The sequence below is a fragment of the Mirounga leonina genome, unplaced genomic scaffold (assembly GCF_011800145.1).
Source record: "Mirounga leonina isolate KUSES-001 unplaced genomic scaffold, KU_Mleo_1.0 Mir_53, whole genome shotgun sequence".
Taxonomy (NCBI): Eukaryota; Metazoa; Chordata; class Mammalia; order Carnivora; family Phocidae; genus Mirounga; species Mirounga leonina.
The window spans coordinates 6,178,893-6,196,670 of record NW_023270807.1 but is presented as its reverse complement, the minus strand read 5'-3'; the positions used below and the strand labels follow the sequence as shown (position 1 = coordinate 6,196,670).

The window sequence follows — 17,778 nt, the reverse complement described above, 5'->3', positions numbered from 1 at the left end:
TTCACCACTTGGGTGAATCTGCCGGCCACAGGGGCACATCTTCCCCTTGGGATGAGACCTGTGAACATATCTTCCATCACAAATCTGGAAATAATGAAAGAAGGGGTGACTGATGGAACTTGTAGGGGTTTTCCAGTATCCTTCTGGGGTCCGGCTCAGGGAAAGGTGGAAGACCTGGGTGGGGAGGGCAGGCCAGGAGTAGGGACAGGCGGTTTTCAGAGCTGGGGTTAGCGTCTGACTGGGAGATGGCTCTGCTCTAGTCATTTGTGTCTTTTGAGCCTGGGTTGCCCCATCTGTGTTTGGACTTCTTGTCCTGCTTTGTGCTCAGTTGCTGGGACTTGGAGAAGGGCATGGCTCGAGCCCTAGGGCTTGTCCTGGCCTTGACATTTGTCCACTGCTTTGTTGTGGTATCTTCCACCATCGAGTAACTTCCTGTCTGCCTGCCTGTCTCTGGTGAGGACAGCGAGTCCTCCGAGGTGGGGCCTGTGTCTTGCACTTCGCTTGTTTGGCTCACAGCATCAGGGCGTGTGGCCAGTGTTCAGCAAATACCTGGCCGGTAGACCCGACTTTGAGCTGCACAGTGCATGGTCATCCATGCTTCTGGCCCCATCTTTTCCTTGGGTTAAATGAGGTTCCACATGGGGCTTGGGGCTGATGCCTGGCCAGATGTGGCCTTCGTAGGCAGGCACAACTGCCCTCTTGCCGCTCCAAAGAGGGGCACACCCCAGGGCCCCTGGGGGGAGTAAGGGGGAAGGGAACCCTGTTCCCATCTTACCATCTTGTCTCGCCACTCATCCTGGGAGGTGACAGGCTGTGTCCTGGAAGCCTACTGTTGGGTCACTTGTTTGGCCCTCAGTGGCACAGGACAGACAGCCGTCTTCAGCAGGCTTGAGGGCAAACAGACCTCCCTGGACCAGCCTCCCACGTAGAGCGTTTCGTGGGAAACTGAGTTCTGCTGGGGGACAGGATGCAGCCACATGAGGAGCGGGTTTCGCTCTCCCGCCTGACCCCTGGGTGACTTGGAAATCTGGTGCCACTTACCTTCCTGCCTTTGAGCCTTCCCTGGCCACACACAATGCACCAGGAGTCTGAAAGCAAGCCTACCCCAACAACACTAGGCGTTTAGAAACTGTAAGTTTCTAAGTCAGGAGCATCTCTAGCTTTGCCTGTGCACCCGCTTCACGTCCACGTCCACCGACCCTTTGGACCCAGAACCCTGAGAGTTGGTAGGGAGGTGGTGTTATTCCCATTTTACAAGTGAAGAAGTGGAGGTCATGACCTCTGGGGTGGGGGATAGCTGACCTTGTGCAGGCCTGAGCGCTCACTATTCCTGCACTTGGCTAAGAAGACTGAGGGCTGTCAGAGCCTGGGGTGGGGGGCTGAGGGGGTTAAGGAGACTTGAGAAATGCTTTTGCTTAAAATCACAGCCCTCATGTAGGAGCGAGCGAGCGAACCGTAGTCCTGATACGTTCTGCCTCGTGGGTTTCGTAATGGGGCTGTCTCCCAGGCACGATTCTCCTGCTGTGCCATGCCGGAGAGTTTCCATTTCCTGTCACCCGGACTGTGCCTGGTCCTGGGCCCCACATCTGGGCCCGGGAGGCTTTTCCAGCCCCCACACCACTGCTCACCTCACCCAGCCTCTCTGCGCGAGGAGGGCCTGGCTGTACTTTTCCATACCTTCAGCACAAAACGGCTCTGTTTCTTCACCCCGGTCACGTCCACGCCCCAGTCGGCTGGGGATGGGAGGTGGGCCGGGGGGCCGTCCGTCCCTGCCAGGCAGAGAAGGCTGAGGCGGCTGCACTGGGTCTGGCCCTGTGCTTTCATAACCTACGTGGGTAGGGGTGGCACTGGGGGGGGGGGCACTGGTTACATATATCTGGCTCCCATTCCTAGCCCCACACCGTTTGGGGATCCTGTTCGTATCTCACCTCTGTGATCTCCAAACGGGGGCCTTGGCGGCCAGAGCCCCTGGTGCAACTGGTGTGTAAAATCCGGGGAGTCTGCCCTTTAGGACAGATCTCCCCTTGCATCTGGCCCAGGGATTCTCACAGTCGCCGCCAGGCACTGTGCTTGACCCTTGTCTCTGATTGGGACTCCGTCTTCTGGTGGGATTTGATTTGGGCTTTGGGGGCCATGGAGGCAGAAGCTGCCTCCCACCCCCCCCCCACCTCCCCACAGTGGGGGGTGTACCATCCACTCCAAAGTGCCCCTGCCACTTGGCCGGTAGTTTCTGGTACAATTTATTCCAGGGAGGATGGAGGCCAGCTGTTGTTCTTCTCCAGCTGGAGATTGAACCAGAGGAAATGGGCTTGGAGTGCAGCCGGAGGGATTTAGGTTAGAGTCCGACAAGAAGGAAGGATTTTGTGACAGGTGGTTGGCCCTCAGGAGGATCCCGCAGGGGGCTTTGTGCAGGGGCGGGTGGGATCATGCTCGGAGGCGGTGGGGCCAGGATCGGGTGTTGGGGGTGTGTGTGTAAGAAACAGGCAACGGGGGAGGTGGTTCCTACATAGTGGAGAAACTCAAGCTGCCTGCCCTTCATGCAGAATTCCTGCCACCCACCCCCTAAGACCCCTCTGGACCTTTTTTTTTTTTTAATTAGTGAAGGGGTTTACAGTTTAACCATCTAAGCATCTTAAACAAATTATAATAAATGGGTAAGCTTAATAATTCCTTATCATCAGAACCCCAGGCTTCAAGGGTGGGTAGTTACTTATTACCCAGAGCCACCCCACCAGCCGCAGGTGAAGCAAGAGGGAAAGGAGGAAGGAGCAGGTGGAGGGGCTGCCCTCGAGGCCCGTGGGTGCGGAGGAGTGTGCCAGTGGTCCGGTGTGTTCTGCCAGACGAGACGAGAGGTGGGTGGTGTCAGCCACAGCTCTTCTCTCAAGGGTGTGGGTGTAACCAAGAGGCAGGAGTGTGGCAGGTATCATCGAGACAGGTTTTGTACCATGGAGGCAAGAGTCCGGGGGTGCCGGTGGTGGGGAACCTTGTCCTCAGGGTCCCAGCAGGGGAGCCCAGGGAAGTGGGCAGCTGTGTCCAGAGGGACAGGTCTGGCAGCCACCAGGGCTCAAGAGAGCTTCGTGGAACAGAGCGTCCTGTCCCCCCGCTGGGGTAGCGGGAAAGCAGGTTCATGCATGGGAAGACCTGTGGCCCTCACCCTGACGTGCTTCCTGGGCTCCCACCCTTCCCCACCCACCTGCCTCCTTCCTCTAAAATCCTGGTGGTTCCAAAGTCTGCAGAGCAGCTGACTCACCAGGGCTAGGACCTCTGGGGGCTTTGGCCTTGAAGACAGGTGGGGTGGGGTGGGGTGACGCAGGGGAAAGGCAATGGGGCAGGGAAAGAGCCATCAACCCGGGCTGCCCGCACCTACCGGGACTGCCCTCCTTATCCAGTGGAGCCAGAACCCACCCTAAATACACCGGCACCGCTCCGTGTGCCCTGGAAGGGCTGGGTGTGAAAGACGTACATCTGGGACACTCAGTTACTCATTAATATTGAGTGATTACTAGTGCCAGGTTCTGTTCTAGGGGTAAGAGATGAGTGAGATCTGCCTTCCGAGCTCACAGTCATTTGGGGGAGATAAACGGGGGGCCAGATAACAGATACCTAGTAGAATGTCTGTAGCCATAAGTACCGTCCCAAGCCCTGGTCTTCCGGGTGGTGGTAGCCGGGAAGGAAGGCATCGCTGTTGACAGCTAGCCCGTCTCTCATGTCCACAGCTCCGGAGGCCCTGTCCAGCAGGTGTATACCCCCAGAGTGGAGGTGGCCTGCCCATCCCCCCTGTTCTTCGCATGTTCACTTTTCTACCTCTAGTACCTGTTTCGGGAGCACCACTTGTATGCCCAGCCGCGCATTGTTTCACGTAACCTGCACCCCAACCCGATGAAGTCTTGGCACCCTTACTTGCCAGATACGGAAAGTGAAGCTCAGAGAGGGGAGAGGACATGCCCCAGGTGACCTGCTGGTGAATGGGAGAGCCCAGATGTGAATCCAGGTGTGTCTGCTTCAAAGCCCAGGCCTTTCCTGCTCTGTCCCCGTGCTGCTCATGGAGGGTCCCACCCATGATCTTTGTGATTTTGAAGTGGATTGGCCATCCCAGTTTGTGTTGTCCAGGCCAGCGTGCAGACCTGAGCTCTGGAGGATGGGAAGCAAGCTGACAGGGTGGAGTGGAGGGGGTGAGGGGAAGGGGGTGAGGGGTGCAGCTAGGCTGATGGTGAACTAGATATCCCTCAGGTCATCAGCCCTGGATGGGGAGATGGCAAGTCAGCAGTTCCTGTGACCTCCTTTGTGGCCTGCTCCAAGGCTGTTTTTAGAAACCTTGCATGGATGGTGACTTCCCGTGTTTGCTCCTTCCACCCCGCTGCAAGGTCGGGGTAAATCCAAGAGGCATCCCGGGAGTTGGGGACAGGGAGTGTCATCATATGCTCATCCCAGATGATATCAAAAGTAGATCTGGGGCGCCTGGGTGGCTCAGATGGTTAAGCATCTGCCTTTGGCTCAGGTCATGATCCCAGGGTTCTGGGATCGAGTCCCACATCGGGCTCCCCGCTCAGCGGGGAGCCTGCTTCTCCCTCTGACCCTCTCCCCTCTCATGCTGTTTCTCTCTCGCTCACTCTCTAAAAAATAAATAAAATCTTTAAAAAAAAAAAAAAGTAGATCTGCGCAGCACTTTCATAGCTCTTCACCACAAGTTACCTGTGCCTACCCGTCTACTGTCCCCTTCCCCGCTCCACTTTGGGTGGCATTTCTCAGCCCAGTCCTGGGATGGGTGGTGGATGGTCTGGTTGTTGGGTGGAAAGGGCCCTCAACTGAGAGTCAGGGGATTCTGGCTGTCTCTGCCCAGTGCTTTGTCATCACCTTGCTGTGTGACTTCTCACTAGCCCTCTCTGATCCATTTCCTCAGCTACAAAATGGGAATAGGACTATCCATTTTGCCTCCCGACCATCCATTTTGCCTTCCTTTCCTCCAGGGTTTCCGTCTTAAATGGCATTAGGGCTAGAGGATTTCTAGGTGGGAGAGGTGCCTGATGATTATGGGTTTGGGCGAGGAGGAGGGAGACACCACCTCAGCGCCCTTCCTAGCTTCCTTGTTAGAGCCATTGAGTGGGGCTCAACAGAGAGGTCTGCTGGCTTGCTTGGGAAGGACAAGCCAGGAGCTGAACATGGTGCAGGGTCCTCTTACTCCCTAGTCCCCACATCCCTGTGGGAGAGGCAGGGGACTGTTCTGCCCATCTGGCATGCTGGAGGGGTCCTGGCTGAAGTTTCCTCTGCATCTGTCAAGGCAGAGAGTTGTCAGACACTCCCAGGATTTGGATTCTGGGGGCAGGGAAGGAGCCAAGTCATGACCCCAGGCCCCAGGCCGCGGCATCCCAGATAGGGAGCAGATAGCACGGGGCCACAGTCACCCCCGGCAGGACAGTGGGTGTGACTTGGTGGGTAGAGAAGCTGAGGTGGCTAAAGAATGTCCCTCTTGTCATTAGGTGTCTTGGGACATCCCACCTGCCCTGAGTCTTTCGGAAGATGAAGCAGGAGGTGGATTTTGAGAATATGGCTGCAGAAGGTCATCTTTGTGTGTGGATGGGTGGGAGAAAATGCTTTCCTAGCCCCATGGCCAGCTCTCAGGTGGCATTGCTGTGGGACCCGAGCCACGCCAGAGAGCTCCCCTGCGCCTGCACACACAGGCATTTCCAGACTTACGCATCTGCTGAGCCCTCCAGGTGCCTGAGAACACTTGCTGACGTCCCATCCTGAGCTCAACCCCCACCAGCCCTTCACTGTTTGCTTTAGCCAAACCTGCAGCCCTCCCAGGTCAGCAAGTCCCTGGGCTCAGCTCTCATGGGAGGGGCTCCCAGCTGCTGGGGGGTTACCGTCCCAGGCAGAGAACAATGGGGGCAGGGTCACCTGCCTTGTTTGTATTGTCCCTCCTGAGTACAGACAGGGCTCCCGGGCCTGAGAAAGTCGGAAACCCAGAGATTTCTGCTGAAAACGTGCTCACCTCTGGCACAGGCTTGCCCCCATGAGCGTGAGATTGAGCAGGGCCTCTGCACTTCGCAAAGGCCCCTGAGAGATGGTCCAGGAGGACGTGTAGGGGGAGGCCAGCAGCAGACTGGAGGCCAGCCATGCTTCCAGGCCTGCTGCCCTGGAGCCGGGCTAGACTGCGGCCTCCTAACAGGGAGGAGGATTTGGGTCTAGGGCAGTGGCTTTGAAATTGGCTGTATATATTAGAGTCACCTGGGGCAGCTTTAAGCATCCTGGTTCCATGCCCCAGACCATGTCTGGCTGATTCCCTGAGGGTAGGACCCAGGCAGGAGGACTTTCCCGAGCTCCCGCCAGATGATCTCTACGTGCAGTCTGGGTGAAGCAGCAGTTTAGTGACCCCTAAATGTGCACTGAGGGTGGGGTGGTGGGCCACTTGGCCACCTTGCCTAATGAGGTTGCGTGGGTTTCTGTAGGTATGACCAACACTGCAGGGGATTGTGTTTTATACACAGCCCCACCCAAGACACCTGGGCTGTGGGAGGACAGCCTGGACCAGCACTGGCACATTACTTTAAGGACCAGAGAGGAGGGGAGGCAGTGAGTCGCCTTCTCTATCCTGTAGTGGGATCCAGGGGCCATGAGGAAAGAAGTGTGATTGAGGAGCAGGGCTCACTCCTGACATGGGCGGCCTGATTTGCTGGGGGCTCAGGAGGAACTGGAACTGGTAGCCAGTGAGCTAAGTCTTGAGAATGAGAATGTATTTTCTCGAATGTGCTGTGAATGGGGGGGCTTCGGAAGGGCTGAATTGGGCTCAGAAGTCACGGTTCTGGGCAGAGGAAAATATGACATGTACAGACAGGGGGACCCCAGCAGTCCTAGGCCAGCCTCATTTTACGAGAAGGAAGCAGGCAGAGGTCAAGTGTTCCTGGAGAATCTCAGCAAGTGACTGGCAGAGCAGAGCTGGACCTGGGTCTTCAGCCGTGCATTGCCATCCCAGCATACCTCCAACAGTTTGTCTTTCCTTCTTCTAAAAACATAATTAGTCCAGGTAGGCACTGAAGCAAAGCTGAAAGTTGCAGATAAGCAAAAAAGAAGTTAACAAAGTCCACACCACAGTAGCTGAGGTCTGGTCTCAACTGAGACGCGGTGTGGCCCAGCCCCCTTGGGTTCTGGCACCTGCCACAGACACCTGCTCCTTCCCTGGGAGTGACGGGGCCTGGTGAGCCAGGTATCAGGGTGGCACCACCTGGCCCTTGCCAGTCCCCTGCTCCTAAGGCACGCCTGCCCTCCCAGCCACACCCTGGGCCACCTGGGCTGAGGTGAGACGTCAGCGAGAATGCTCAGGACAGGGAGGTGGCAGCTTGGAGCCCCGTGGACACACCCGTCACCCTGCATGAGGCAGTGAGGGGCCACCCATCAGAACCCCCGGTGGAGCTTGTTTGCTGCCCAGGGCAGCTGCAGAGGACATCTGCCGGGGGGGCCCAGGCACCATAGTCATGTAAACTCCCTGGTGGTTCTGTTGGGCAGCCTGGACTGAGAGCCACTGCCTCGAGACCTGTGTGGTATCTCAGGTCCCTGAGCCTCAGTTTCCTCATCCGATAACAAGCCCGGGAGGCCCCCCCCCTCCCCACCATCCCCAGTGAGGGAAAGCTAGAGAGAGAGGGTGGAGATCAGGGAGGGTTTCATTAACAGTCTTCAATTCCCATTGGTTTTAGGAATAAGATTAACGAGTGCTCACCTTTGGGCCAAGATACTTGTGATCTGCCAGTAGTCGGAGAAAGGACTAGCCCGGCAGCTGGACAGACTCACCCCCAACACGCCCACTCCCGCTTCTCAAACTGCTCTAGGGAGTCCCCACACAGGCTCTGGGGTCCTCCTCCCCTCCTCCTTTATCTGTTCATTAGTTCAGGTGTTAAAGGATTTGAAAAACATTGTTCTAAACAAGCCCAAACTGCAAATACTTGCTTGGAAAGCACCCGAGATAGGTTTACTAACCTCTACTTCCGTCTGTCCTGTTCAGAACACCCCACCCGTGGCCCCCTGTTCTGAGGGGTTCTTTGTTAGACTAGATGGATATAGGGACAACACGGACATGCAGGGAGAGCCCAGCAGGGGCCGGGTGGTGGGTGGACATCGTGAAGCTGGAGGCAGTGGGGCGGCAAGCTGGGACTGGGGCTCAGACAGGCTCAGCCCCTCCTGGCGGGCACAGTGTCGGGGGACATAGTGTGTGGCATTGTTTCCTTCCCAGCCTGCCTGCCTTGCTTGGCTGTTCGGGAAACCGGCCAGGGTGCCTGGGAGCCTCTGGGTGGCAGAGACCAGGAGAGATGGGCCTCCTGAGGGATGAAACAGGACATCTTGGGTGGCGCTTCTGCTTCCTCCAGGGAGAGCTTTAACACACACCCACGCCCCCAGCCCCTCCGACTCCAACTGAACCCCTGTCCCCCTCTTGATGTCAGAGAAGTCACCCTGTGCCCCGAGGGAGCAGACTGATCAGACTGAGAAAGGGCAGCTTTCACTCTTAGAACTGAAAGGTGGGAAAAGGTGGCAGCTGTGAGGAAGCTTGGGGACAGTGTACTATTCTCACCCAGGCCTGCCCTCCAGGTGCAGGGGAGTTAACTCCTCGCCTTTTGACGTAACCTTGGGGACGCGTGGTCTTTCCCCCCGGGTCTCAGGTCTTCGCAGGGTCTGGTCTCCTGATGGACACACGTACCATGTCATAGCACTGACTGCAGATCCATTCATTCAGTGCTGACGATGTTGCCCGGCCTACTTTTCCGTATGCTCAGGGTGGGTGTTATTCTTGGCAGATGGAGAAACTGAGGCTGATAGACTACCAGGTTATTTACCCAGAGACTTGCTGTTAGCAATTGGGAGCTCCCCTAGATTCACCACCAGGTCAGTGCCATGGAGCGGGCATGAGAGCCGTCTGCCTTCCTAGATGCAAGGCTCAGGCTGAGCTGCAGAGGGGCTTTGTAAGCATTCCCTGAGAAAGGTGTGGGCTTCTTACTAAAGTATTGCTACCAAGGGTGACTTAGATTCCTTTTTCTCTCCCTGCTCACCTGCTGCCCACAGGACAGTTTGCCCAGGGGACCACCTCCCCTTCCTGCAGAAAAGACAGTCCTTCAAGTCTCCCCAGGGACTCTCCCAGCCCCACTGCCACTCGGTCCGTTGTCTTGGCCTTGACCGAGGGGGCTTTCACCTGCCTCCCTCACTCCACCCCTTCCCCAGCCCTTTGCCCCCCTCAAAGTCTCGCTCCCTCCCACCCCGCCCTCAGTTCTACTTTGTGGCAGGTGGTTTCTGGGGCCCCTGCAGCCAGCCCTCAACCCCACCAGCCCCTACTCTTGCTGGGGTCTACCTCTGCTTCCCGCTCTCCCACTGGATAAAGGCCTCCACCTTGTCGTTAATGAATTTAGTTAAACCCAGCTCCAGAATGATGCTGGGAAAGTGTTGAAGGAAGGACACCAGAGGATAAGTTAGTCTAGGCCAAAGAACATGCACCCATTTCAGTTAATTTCCTCACCCACGCTCACCTACTATGTGCCAGACAGTGTTCTAGGCACTGGGAATACAGCAGCAGAAAACAGATCAAAAAGCCCTGCCCTCGTGACGCTTACATTCTAGGGGAGTCTGCATTCCTGCAGACATTTCTCTCGCAGTTGCTTGGGAAATTGTGTTCTCGAGACCTGGCTCCACTCCTTATAGCTAAGAAGCACCCCCTGCATCCCTTGCACCCCCTCTCCCCATCCGTAGGTGGCACGGGGGGCTGAGAGCCAGACCACCCCAGTTCACCCCCCAGCTCCACCGCTGACTAGCTGTGTGACCTTGGGCACGCTACTTAATTAGCCTGTGTGCCTCGTTGTCCTCATCTGTGATTGGGGGTAACGGCCCCCATGTTTTAGGGTTGTAAAGATTCAGCGAGCTAAGTGATTTTAGATGCTTGGGTGGTATCGGTCACTTCAGTGCTTAGAATCAGCTGCTATTCAAATATAACTATTCTAATCTATGAAATAAAGATTAATAAGCGGTTGCCCCGCCCACCTCAAGGGGGCGCCAGGAGGGCCAGGTGGGAGGAATGATAAAAGTCCTTTCTGCTTGCCAAGCACCCTGCTGGTGTGTGGACCTCAGCGTGAAATGCAGCCAGGGATGGGTAAAGGCTGCCTGGCTTGCACCCCCTCCACAGCCTGTGGGTCCAGGAGAGGTTGGCATCGAGGAGGCTCCTTACGGCTGCACCCCGCATAGCAGGAAAGGGCTCTGTGGCCCATACTGGATGTCTGCCTAGGAGCTGGAGGCAAGGTGGGGAGTAGCTCCCTGGGTGCCAGTTAGCTGCCATCGCCAGCCCGGCTGCCACCCTGACTCCGGTGCCCCGTCCCCGCCCGCCCCAGGTGGATGAGGGGAGAGGCCTGACCTCAGCCCCACCTGCCCGGGTCTGAAGGTGGGCTTCAGCCCTGGGACTGCCCACTCATCAGGATGAGTCTCTCCAGGAAGGGGAGGCCTGGCAGCTGCCTCTGCCCGGGAAACTCCGGATCCCCGGGGGGTGCGGAGCTGTCCGGGAACCCGTATTTCGCGGACAGTAAGAGCCCAGGAGGGTGGGGTCAGGGCAGCTGGTTGCCTGAAGCCAAGGCAAGGGCATGTCGCCTCCCTGGAGGCCTGGCCAGAAATACGGAGCTTGGGTCAGAGTGGATGGACTGGTTTTAGGGCACTGTTTTTTCAGCTGGTGCGGAGGGATGGAAGTATGCACTGGCCTCCTTCCTGTGGCCTTTGTGGGAAGGGGCGGGGGGTGGGGGGCAGGATAACCATGTCTAGTCAGGGCTCTCCAGCTTCGCTTTGAGCATTCTGACCTTAGGCTACTTACTTAACCTTTCTAAGGCTTAAATTTTCATTTGCAAAATGGAAAAAATTATGGTATCTTCCCAGCAGGATTCTGTCCTCATTGAACGCGCTGAAGGCAGTAAGGTGTTAGCACCCAGCACTTGGTGCATAGAAAGCCCTCAATAAATCACAGCTACTTGATCATGAGGGTGACCCAGGAGGGCGCTCTGTTGCTTCCCCAAACAGAGCTGGGCCCGGGCTGTGTGCAGTATCCCCTTCTCCCAACACTCTCCTGGGTTCTGTGGAAAAGGAAAATATTGTCTTGTGTGAATGTGGGAGCCAAGTTAAAGAATCCTGTGAGTGAACAGGGGCCGCCGCCTCCTGTGAGAGCTATTTCCCTAACCCTGGGGACAGGACGCCATGTCTAACAGGGTATCGGCCTGGCTCCCCCATGCCACTCTCCGTAAACCAGGGATGACCTCAGTCCTGGTCACTTTCCCCACCTGCCGAGTGACACCTGGCAGGATCGCAGGAAGAGCCAGTTAGGTGATGTGTGTATATATACCCCAGCAAGGGGTGTCCGCCATTCAGCAGCACAGAAATCCTACTTCATGCCCCAGCATTGGGATGGAACCAGGCTGATTCCCAGGCCAGCTGCTGGGTGCCCATGCGCGCAGAGGAGGCAACAGCGGGGGTTGCTGGGGGTGCCCAGGGGACAGCCGGAGCCGTGAAGGGAGGCCGGGGGAGCCCCACTGACTTACAACCAGATAGTCCGGAAACTAGCCCAGTTCTGCCATGTAACCTCTCTGAGCCTGCTTCGTGACCTGACCAGTGGGCAGAACTGCCACAGGATTGTTGTAAGGGCTGGTGGTGCTTCTGACCCTGGGGACACTGGGACCCTTCCAAGTGCCCCTCTCTGGATGACCGTGGAGAGATAACAGAGGTCCTGGGGAAAGTGCATGGGACTGTGGCCCCCGATAACCCAGGGCCGGAGGCTGAGGCTGCAGGCTGTGCCCCAAAGGGCATAGCATTGGCAGGGGGGAAGGCAGGAGACCCAGCTTGTCTACCGCAGGGCCCCCAACCGTAATGCCCTCTTTGGTTACCCTGTTTTGCCACTCTTCCGTTCGGTGTCTCCTCAGCACTTACTAACTGATTCCCAAGTCACAGATTGCCTTTGGGCAGCCGGTGTTTCTCAGCGGGGGCAGTGTCGGCTGTCTTGTGCGTCGGGGGGCATCCAGTGCCATCACCTGGCATAGGTGGGTGGGAGGACAGGGATTTCATCTCCTCGCAGTGCGTCCAAGGTGTGTGTGGCAGCGTCTCACACAGACACCCCTCCCCACTCTGCATTTCCAGACACTCCCAGAGGGGGCTGCCACCCCACTGAGCACCCCTGGGTCCAGTCACACCTTCAGCATCCCTGCTGTGCTGTGCTCTAAACACTTTCTATTACCGAAAGTGGGACACTGCCCAGAGCCGTGCATTCTCAGGTAGCTTGTTATCCAAAAACGCCACCCCGGCTCCCTCTCGGTTAGCAGATCACATGAGGGCCGATACCCAGAGTGGAGCAGAGGTCCCGTGTGTGGCCCAGCCCTCCAGAGAGAAGGTGTTCACACTGCCGGAGATATTATTTACCTTTCTAGTGTTTGCTAGTTTGTGGTCAGCTGAAACCGAAGGACTTCTCCCGTGGATCCTGGACTGGTCTTTTCTAACCCAAAGTGTATGACATGAAAATAGTAAAAGATCATCCTGTCTTGTTAGCTTGGGCCCATCTTCCCCAGGCGAGGTGATTTTGAGTTCAAACTGCCATTGCAGTGTGTTGGCTCTCTCCCCCATCCCGGCTTGTCCCCAGCTTTGCATCCTTTGCCAATTAGACTGGTCAGCCCTCTACATATGTCTTTTCTGTGTTGTTGATTAAAATATGGAAGAGGCCAGGCCTTTAGCCTGATCGTGGAGGCCTCAGGCCAGGTTGATAAAGATCAGTACCTCTTGGTTGTTTATTTGCCTTTAAAGGGGCCCAAATTAATCCCAGCTCCACCCTGCATCTCTCTGTCTTGTCCACATGAAATATCTGCAAGCCCATCTGTTCAGCTGCCTTGCTGAAATCTAGATTTACTGCATTCCACCCAACTTCAAGGGTTTGCAACCCCTTTGGAGCGGGAGATGCACTTAGCTGAGCATGACTTGTTCTTGACGAACCTGTGCTCGTTTCTAGTGCCCACCAGTTCCTCTTCTGAATATGCCAAACATTCTGCTATCCCCATTTAGACATCTGTGAGGGCTCTGGTTTGATTTTCTAGAATCCACCCCTTTCAGTCTGTGTGAGAAGAGAGACAGCGCTCGTGTCCCCGGGACTCCACGGGGAGGACCAGACTCAGTGCCCCAAATGCACCGTCCTCTGCTCAGTGGTGCGGCTTCCCCTTAAATGTTCCTTTTGTCTGCCAGGCTGAGCTCCCCTTCGTCTGTCACTTTGCGCTCTACCCTCTCCACCCTACAACGGGCAGCTGAGATGACAAAGGGCCAAAGGGAGCCACCATCTGTTTAACATTAAGACACGGGACCCTGCTCCTGCTCATTTTCCTGCCTCAGACATAGGTTTAATTTTTTAGAAAACCTTTCAGATGGACCCAGAGGCCCCTTGGCATCTAGACGTGCTGGTGCTCGCCCCTGGAAGTGGCCAGGCCGGCTAGAAGCCCAGCCCTCTGAGGGGAGGGCTGCAGGGAGAGCCGATTCCCTGGCCTGCAGGGAGATGTTCTGGAAATGCCGCGAGGAGGCCGGGCAGCGGGTGGTGTGGTTTGATGGCCTGTCAGATGAGCATGTCATCATGGAAAATTCTTTATGGAATCTGCAGATCCGTTTACACGGGCCTGCTGCTGCTGGGGCAAACTGCTCGTGCCTTCAGAACAGCCCCAGCCCCTCCCTTGTTTCCCACCGGACTTCAGTTGCGCCGCGGAGGGTTAGAATTGCGGGCTTTCTGTCTCCCTCTTCCATCCCTCGCCCTTCTGTCTTCCCTCAGTCCCAGGCGTCAGTTTTGTAGAGAATTGGGCTGAGTTTCCTGGTGTCTGGATTGGGTGGCCCACCCTGGGGTCCCCCTCGGGGGCAGAACTGGAACTCCTGGCTTAAATCCCGGGCCCTGCTGGGGTCCACGCCCTGCCATCTGCAGGTTGCGGTGAACGGTGGCAGGACTGAAGGATGGGGAGGGTAGAGGCCATTCTCGGCAGGTTGAAGCAGGTTTGGCACTATTAAATTTCCTGGAATAGATAAGGCTTCTTCTAGGGCCACCAGTGGACTTCCCCAGGTGGCCTCTCACCTGCTGCCCACAGTTGCTGGGAACCCTGTGGGGACTGGACTGATCACATGATTTTGAGTCACCCTGAAATGTACACACCACTTCTGGTGATCTGTCCTGGCCTAGACCTTGAAATTGCTTGGCCCAGGGCAGAGAGAGGGATCCAGAGAAGAGAGGGAAGGGGGAGCTTGTAGGGAAAGAGGGTAGAGTTCCAAGCACAGGGAAAAGGAAGCCAGCTGATGCAGTGCATACTCCCTCAGAAGACAGATCCAGGAGGGCACTGAGCTGGGGCGAGGGGTGGATGGGGGTCCCTCCCAGGTCTGTCCCGCAGTAGAAGACTTCTCTGTGGAGGACTGGGTAGGGCATAGGCATCCCGTGTTTCTGAATCACATGTGCCTTCTTTGAGGCAGAACTGTCTAGTACAGTGGTTCTCAAAGTGTGGTCACTGGCCCAGTAGCAGCTGCATCCTCTGGAAACTCATTAGAAATGCAAATTCTCTGACCCCTTCCCAGACCCGCTGAATCAGACTCTGGAGGTGAGGCCCAGCAGTCTGTATTTAACAAGCTCTCCGGGTGACGCTGGTGCATGCTAGTAAGTTTGAGAAGCACTGGCTCGGTGAGAGAACGGACTTTAGGGACAGAGTGCCTGAGTTCGCATTCTTACCAGCTGTGTGACCCTGGGCAAATCTCTTAACCTCTCTGATCCTCTATAAAATGTTTCATCATCTATAAACTGGAGACAGTAACTGCCACCTTGTTATTGTGATGATTCAATAAGAATGCTCATATGGAGTTGCATCCACTGCTGGCACTTCGAAGAAATCATTTCGTCACTTTGTGTCTCTTGTTCTAGGTAGTATCTGATGCTGCAGGACAGGGCGTGGCCATTACAGGGAATCAGACGTTCAACAACTGGAACTGGCCTAATGCAATGATTTTTGCCGCCACGGTCATTACTACCATTGGTAAGTCTTCAGGGACCTCAGGACACCCACGTCCATGCCCTCGCTCCACGGAACCTTGTAAGAGTCCAGCTCTGGTCCCATGGCCTTCAGTTGCATTGCGTTCTTTGAACACTTTGCTGGGGATTTAGTAAGTTCTTGGTGACTGGCCACGCTTGGGAGACTTCTCCAGGAGTGCTCACCTGGGCTCTTGGAGCGGAAACGACACAGCCCGATAGCCCGAGCCATGCAGGGGGTTGAGCAGGTTGTGCACTGCATCACCCCAGCCCATGCTTGCTCGCTGAGCTGGCAGTCTCTTTTGGTTATCTGTGGCTGCATGACCAACCACCCCAGACTTAGGGGCTTTTAAAACACAACTTACTATCTTCCGCCACCCTGTGGGCTGGCTGGATTCAGCCAATTGGTTCTTGCCGGAGGTCAGTAATGGCGGTGGCTGTCCTGTGTCTGAGGCTGGAATCAGCCCAAAGCACTACTGGCTATAGACATCTGGGACTGCTTCTTCCATCACACGTTCGACAGTGGAGCGTGGCTGTTGGCTGAGAGCACGGCTGGGGGTGAAAACGCAGTGACTCAGGCAGCTCCCAGTATGGCAGCTGGGTCCAAGCGGGGAATCCCCAGAGTGAGCCTCCGGGCCATCCCGGAGAGAAGCAACGGGGCTTCTTAGACTTAGCCTTTCAGGCACCACTGCGCCGCACCCGCTGGCCAGGCCGGCCACGGCAGCCCAGCCTCCGATGCCAGCCCGGCCTGAGCAGCAACATACGCATACGGGAAGGGACGGGATTAAGAATGGCCATCTTTAGAGACCACCTCCCGTGGTGCCTCTGGGGTGTCTCCCCAGAGAAGGCTCTTTGTAATTTGCACCCTGGTGCCGAATAGACTAGTGGAAGGCTTGCTAATGATGCAGGCTTTGCCCAGCAGGGAGCTCCCAGTCTGATGGAGGAGACATAGCCCATGCCATCCTACTTGCTTTATAAATGATCACGACCAAAGTGTAATGAAGTGAAATTTCATTTCTGAAGGAGTGATACTGGATCAATAGCAAGTGATCGTCAAGAACGTGGTTGTGTGGATGTGGGTGTAGGTATGGGTGCGGAGTGGAGGCAGGGACCGTGGTGAGTCTGGGTCCATCACCCCTGCTGTGGCTCTCTGTGCCTCACTCTCTTTTTCTTCCTTAGGCTATGGCAATGTGGCACCCAAGACCCCTGCCGGGCGCCTCTTCTGTGTCTTCTATGGTCTCTTTGGGGTGCCGCTCTGCCTGACGTGGATCAGTGCCCTGGGCAAGTTCTTCGGGGGACGTGCCAAGAGGCTGGGCCAGTTCCTCACCAAGAGAGGCGTGAGCCTGGTAGGTCTCCAAACCCTGGGGGCTGGGCAGTGCTGGGGGGACCCTGGCAGGTGATGGGAGGATGGGAAAGATTCAAGAATGGACAGAGGTGCTAGAGCGGGGACAGGAGGGCAGTTTCGGGGACCCCCAGCCCCTGGGTGAGGCTGGGAACGGTGCTCCTTGCCCTTTGCTGGGCGGGTGACACTCCTCCCGGGCCTGGTGCCAGCTGGCCTCCTGCCTGGCTGCCTCCCTGGCCTTCCGGGCGCCCCTGCTGAGTGTCCCCAGTCTCTGCTGTGGCTCTGATGTGGTCTCCCCACCCCCACCCCATCAGCGGCAGGCGCAGATCACATGCACGGCCATCTTCATTGTATGGGGCGTCCTGGTCCACCTGGTGATCCCGCCCTTCGTGTTCATGGTGACCGAGGAGTGGGACTACATCGAGGGCCTCTACTACTCCTTCATCACCATCTCCACCATCGGCTTCGGCGACTTTGTGGCTGGTGAGTCCTGCCCTTCTCCCCGTGCCTCAACCTCTCCGCCTTCTCTTTCTCTGCTTCTCCACCTGCAATTCAGCTGACCTTAATGAGACCCCAGCAGGTGCTCAGTGTCCTGGGCAGCAACCCTCCCCCCACCACCAAGGGGTCTTCTTCTGTTTCCCTTTCTTTCTTGGGTCATAGCTTTTCCTGCTTCCTCTCCCTCTGTTCTCCCCTGTCTCCTAGGCCTAGGTTCACTAGGGGCTGGGGGTAGGTCCTTCCCCACCCCCTGCAGGGTTTGAGCCTGTTACCCAGAAAGCCCCGGAGCCAAGTCAGGGGCCCCCTTCCTGTCCCAGAGCTGCCGGCCTTACATCCCATCACAGGAGCGGAGGGAGCTGGTCTAGAGGTTTGGCTCACAGGCCTGAAACTTTACTCTTGCCACAGGCAGTTTAGAGACAAGAGAGGCCTTCTCCTAAGCTGCCCCACCCTCTGGGGGCCGGGACAGTCTCTCCCACTCTCCCCCTACTTAATCCAGGCAGGTGATAAAATTCTTTGGCCCCAGCCTCTCCGAGACTTGTGCCTGTGGCCTGCCCTGCATCTTGGCCCTTCATTGTCTTGACTGCTGTTTGGCTGCATTGACCCAGTGTTCCCTCAATGCCTCCTGCCCAGCCGACCCCAACCTTCGCTCCAGGGTACTCTAGTCTCCCCCACACACACCCCACCCCCACCCAGGGGCAGGTGCAGGTCACTAACCTTCTGCCTCATTGTAAGGGGAGACTCCAAATGCGAGGAGGGGCGCCTGAGTGGTGGTGGCAGGGGACAGGAAAGAGGCCCGAACACTCTCCTGACCTCGGCAGATCAAGGCCTGCTGTCTTGGGAGATAAAGTTAGACAGAGGCACAGCCCTGCCATTGTCTAAGGGACCCTGAGCGAACAAGGAGAAGCCTTTGTAC

The 17,778-nt window shown here is 56.6% G+C and overlaps 1 protein-coding gene across 1 annotated transcript in view; it reads left to right on the top strand.

Moving 5' to 3' along the window:
• Positions 1 to 17,778, top strand: part of KCNK5 (potassium two pore domain channel subfamily K member 5) — a 38,153-nt gene that overhangs the window by 16,733 nt on the left and 3,642 nt on the right. Inside the window, exons 2-4 of the mRNA XM_034991232.1 lie at positions 14,924 to 15,035; positions 16,208 to 16,374; positions 16,685 to 16,853. Coding sequence (XP_034847123.1) covers positions 14,924 to 15,035; positions 16,208 to 16,374; positions 16,685 to 16,853 — 448 coding nt within the window. The remainder of the gene's footprint in view (positions 1 to 14,923; positions 15,036 to 16,207; positions 16,375 to 16,684; positions 16,854 to 17,778) is intronic.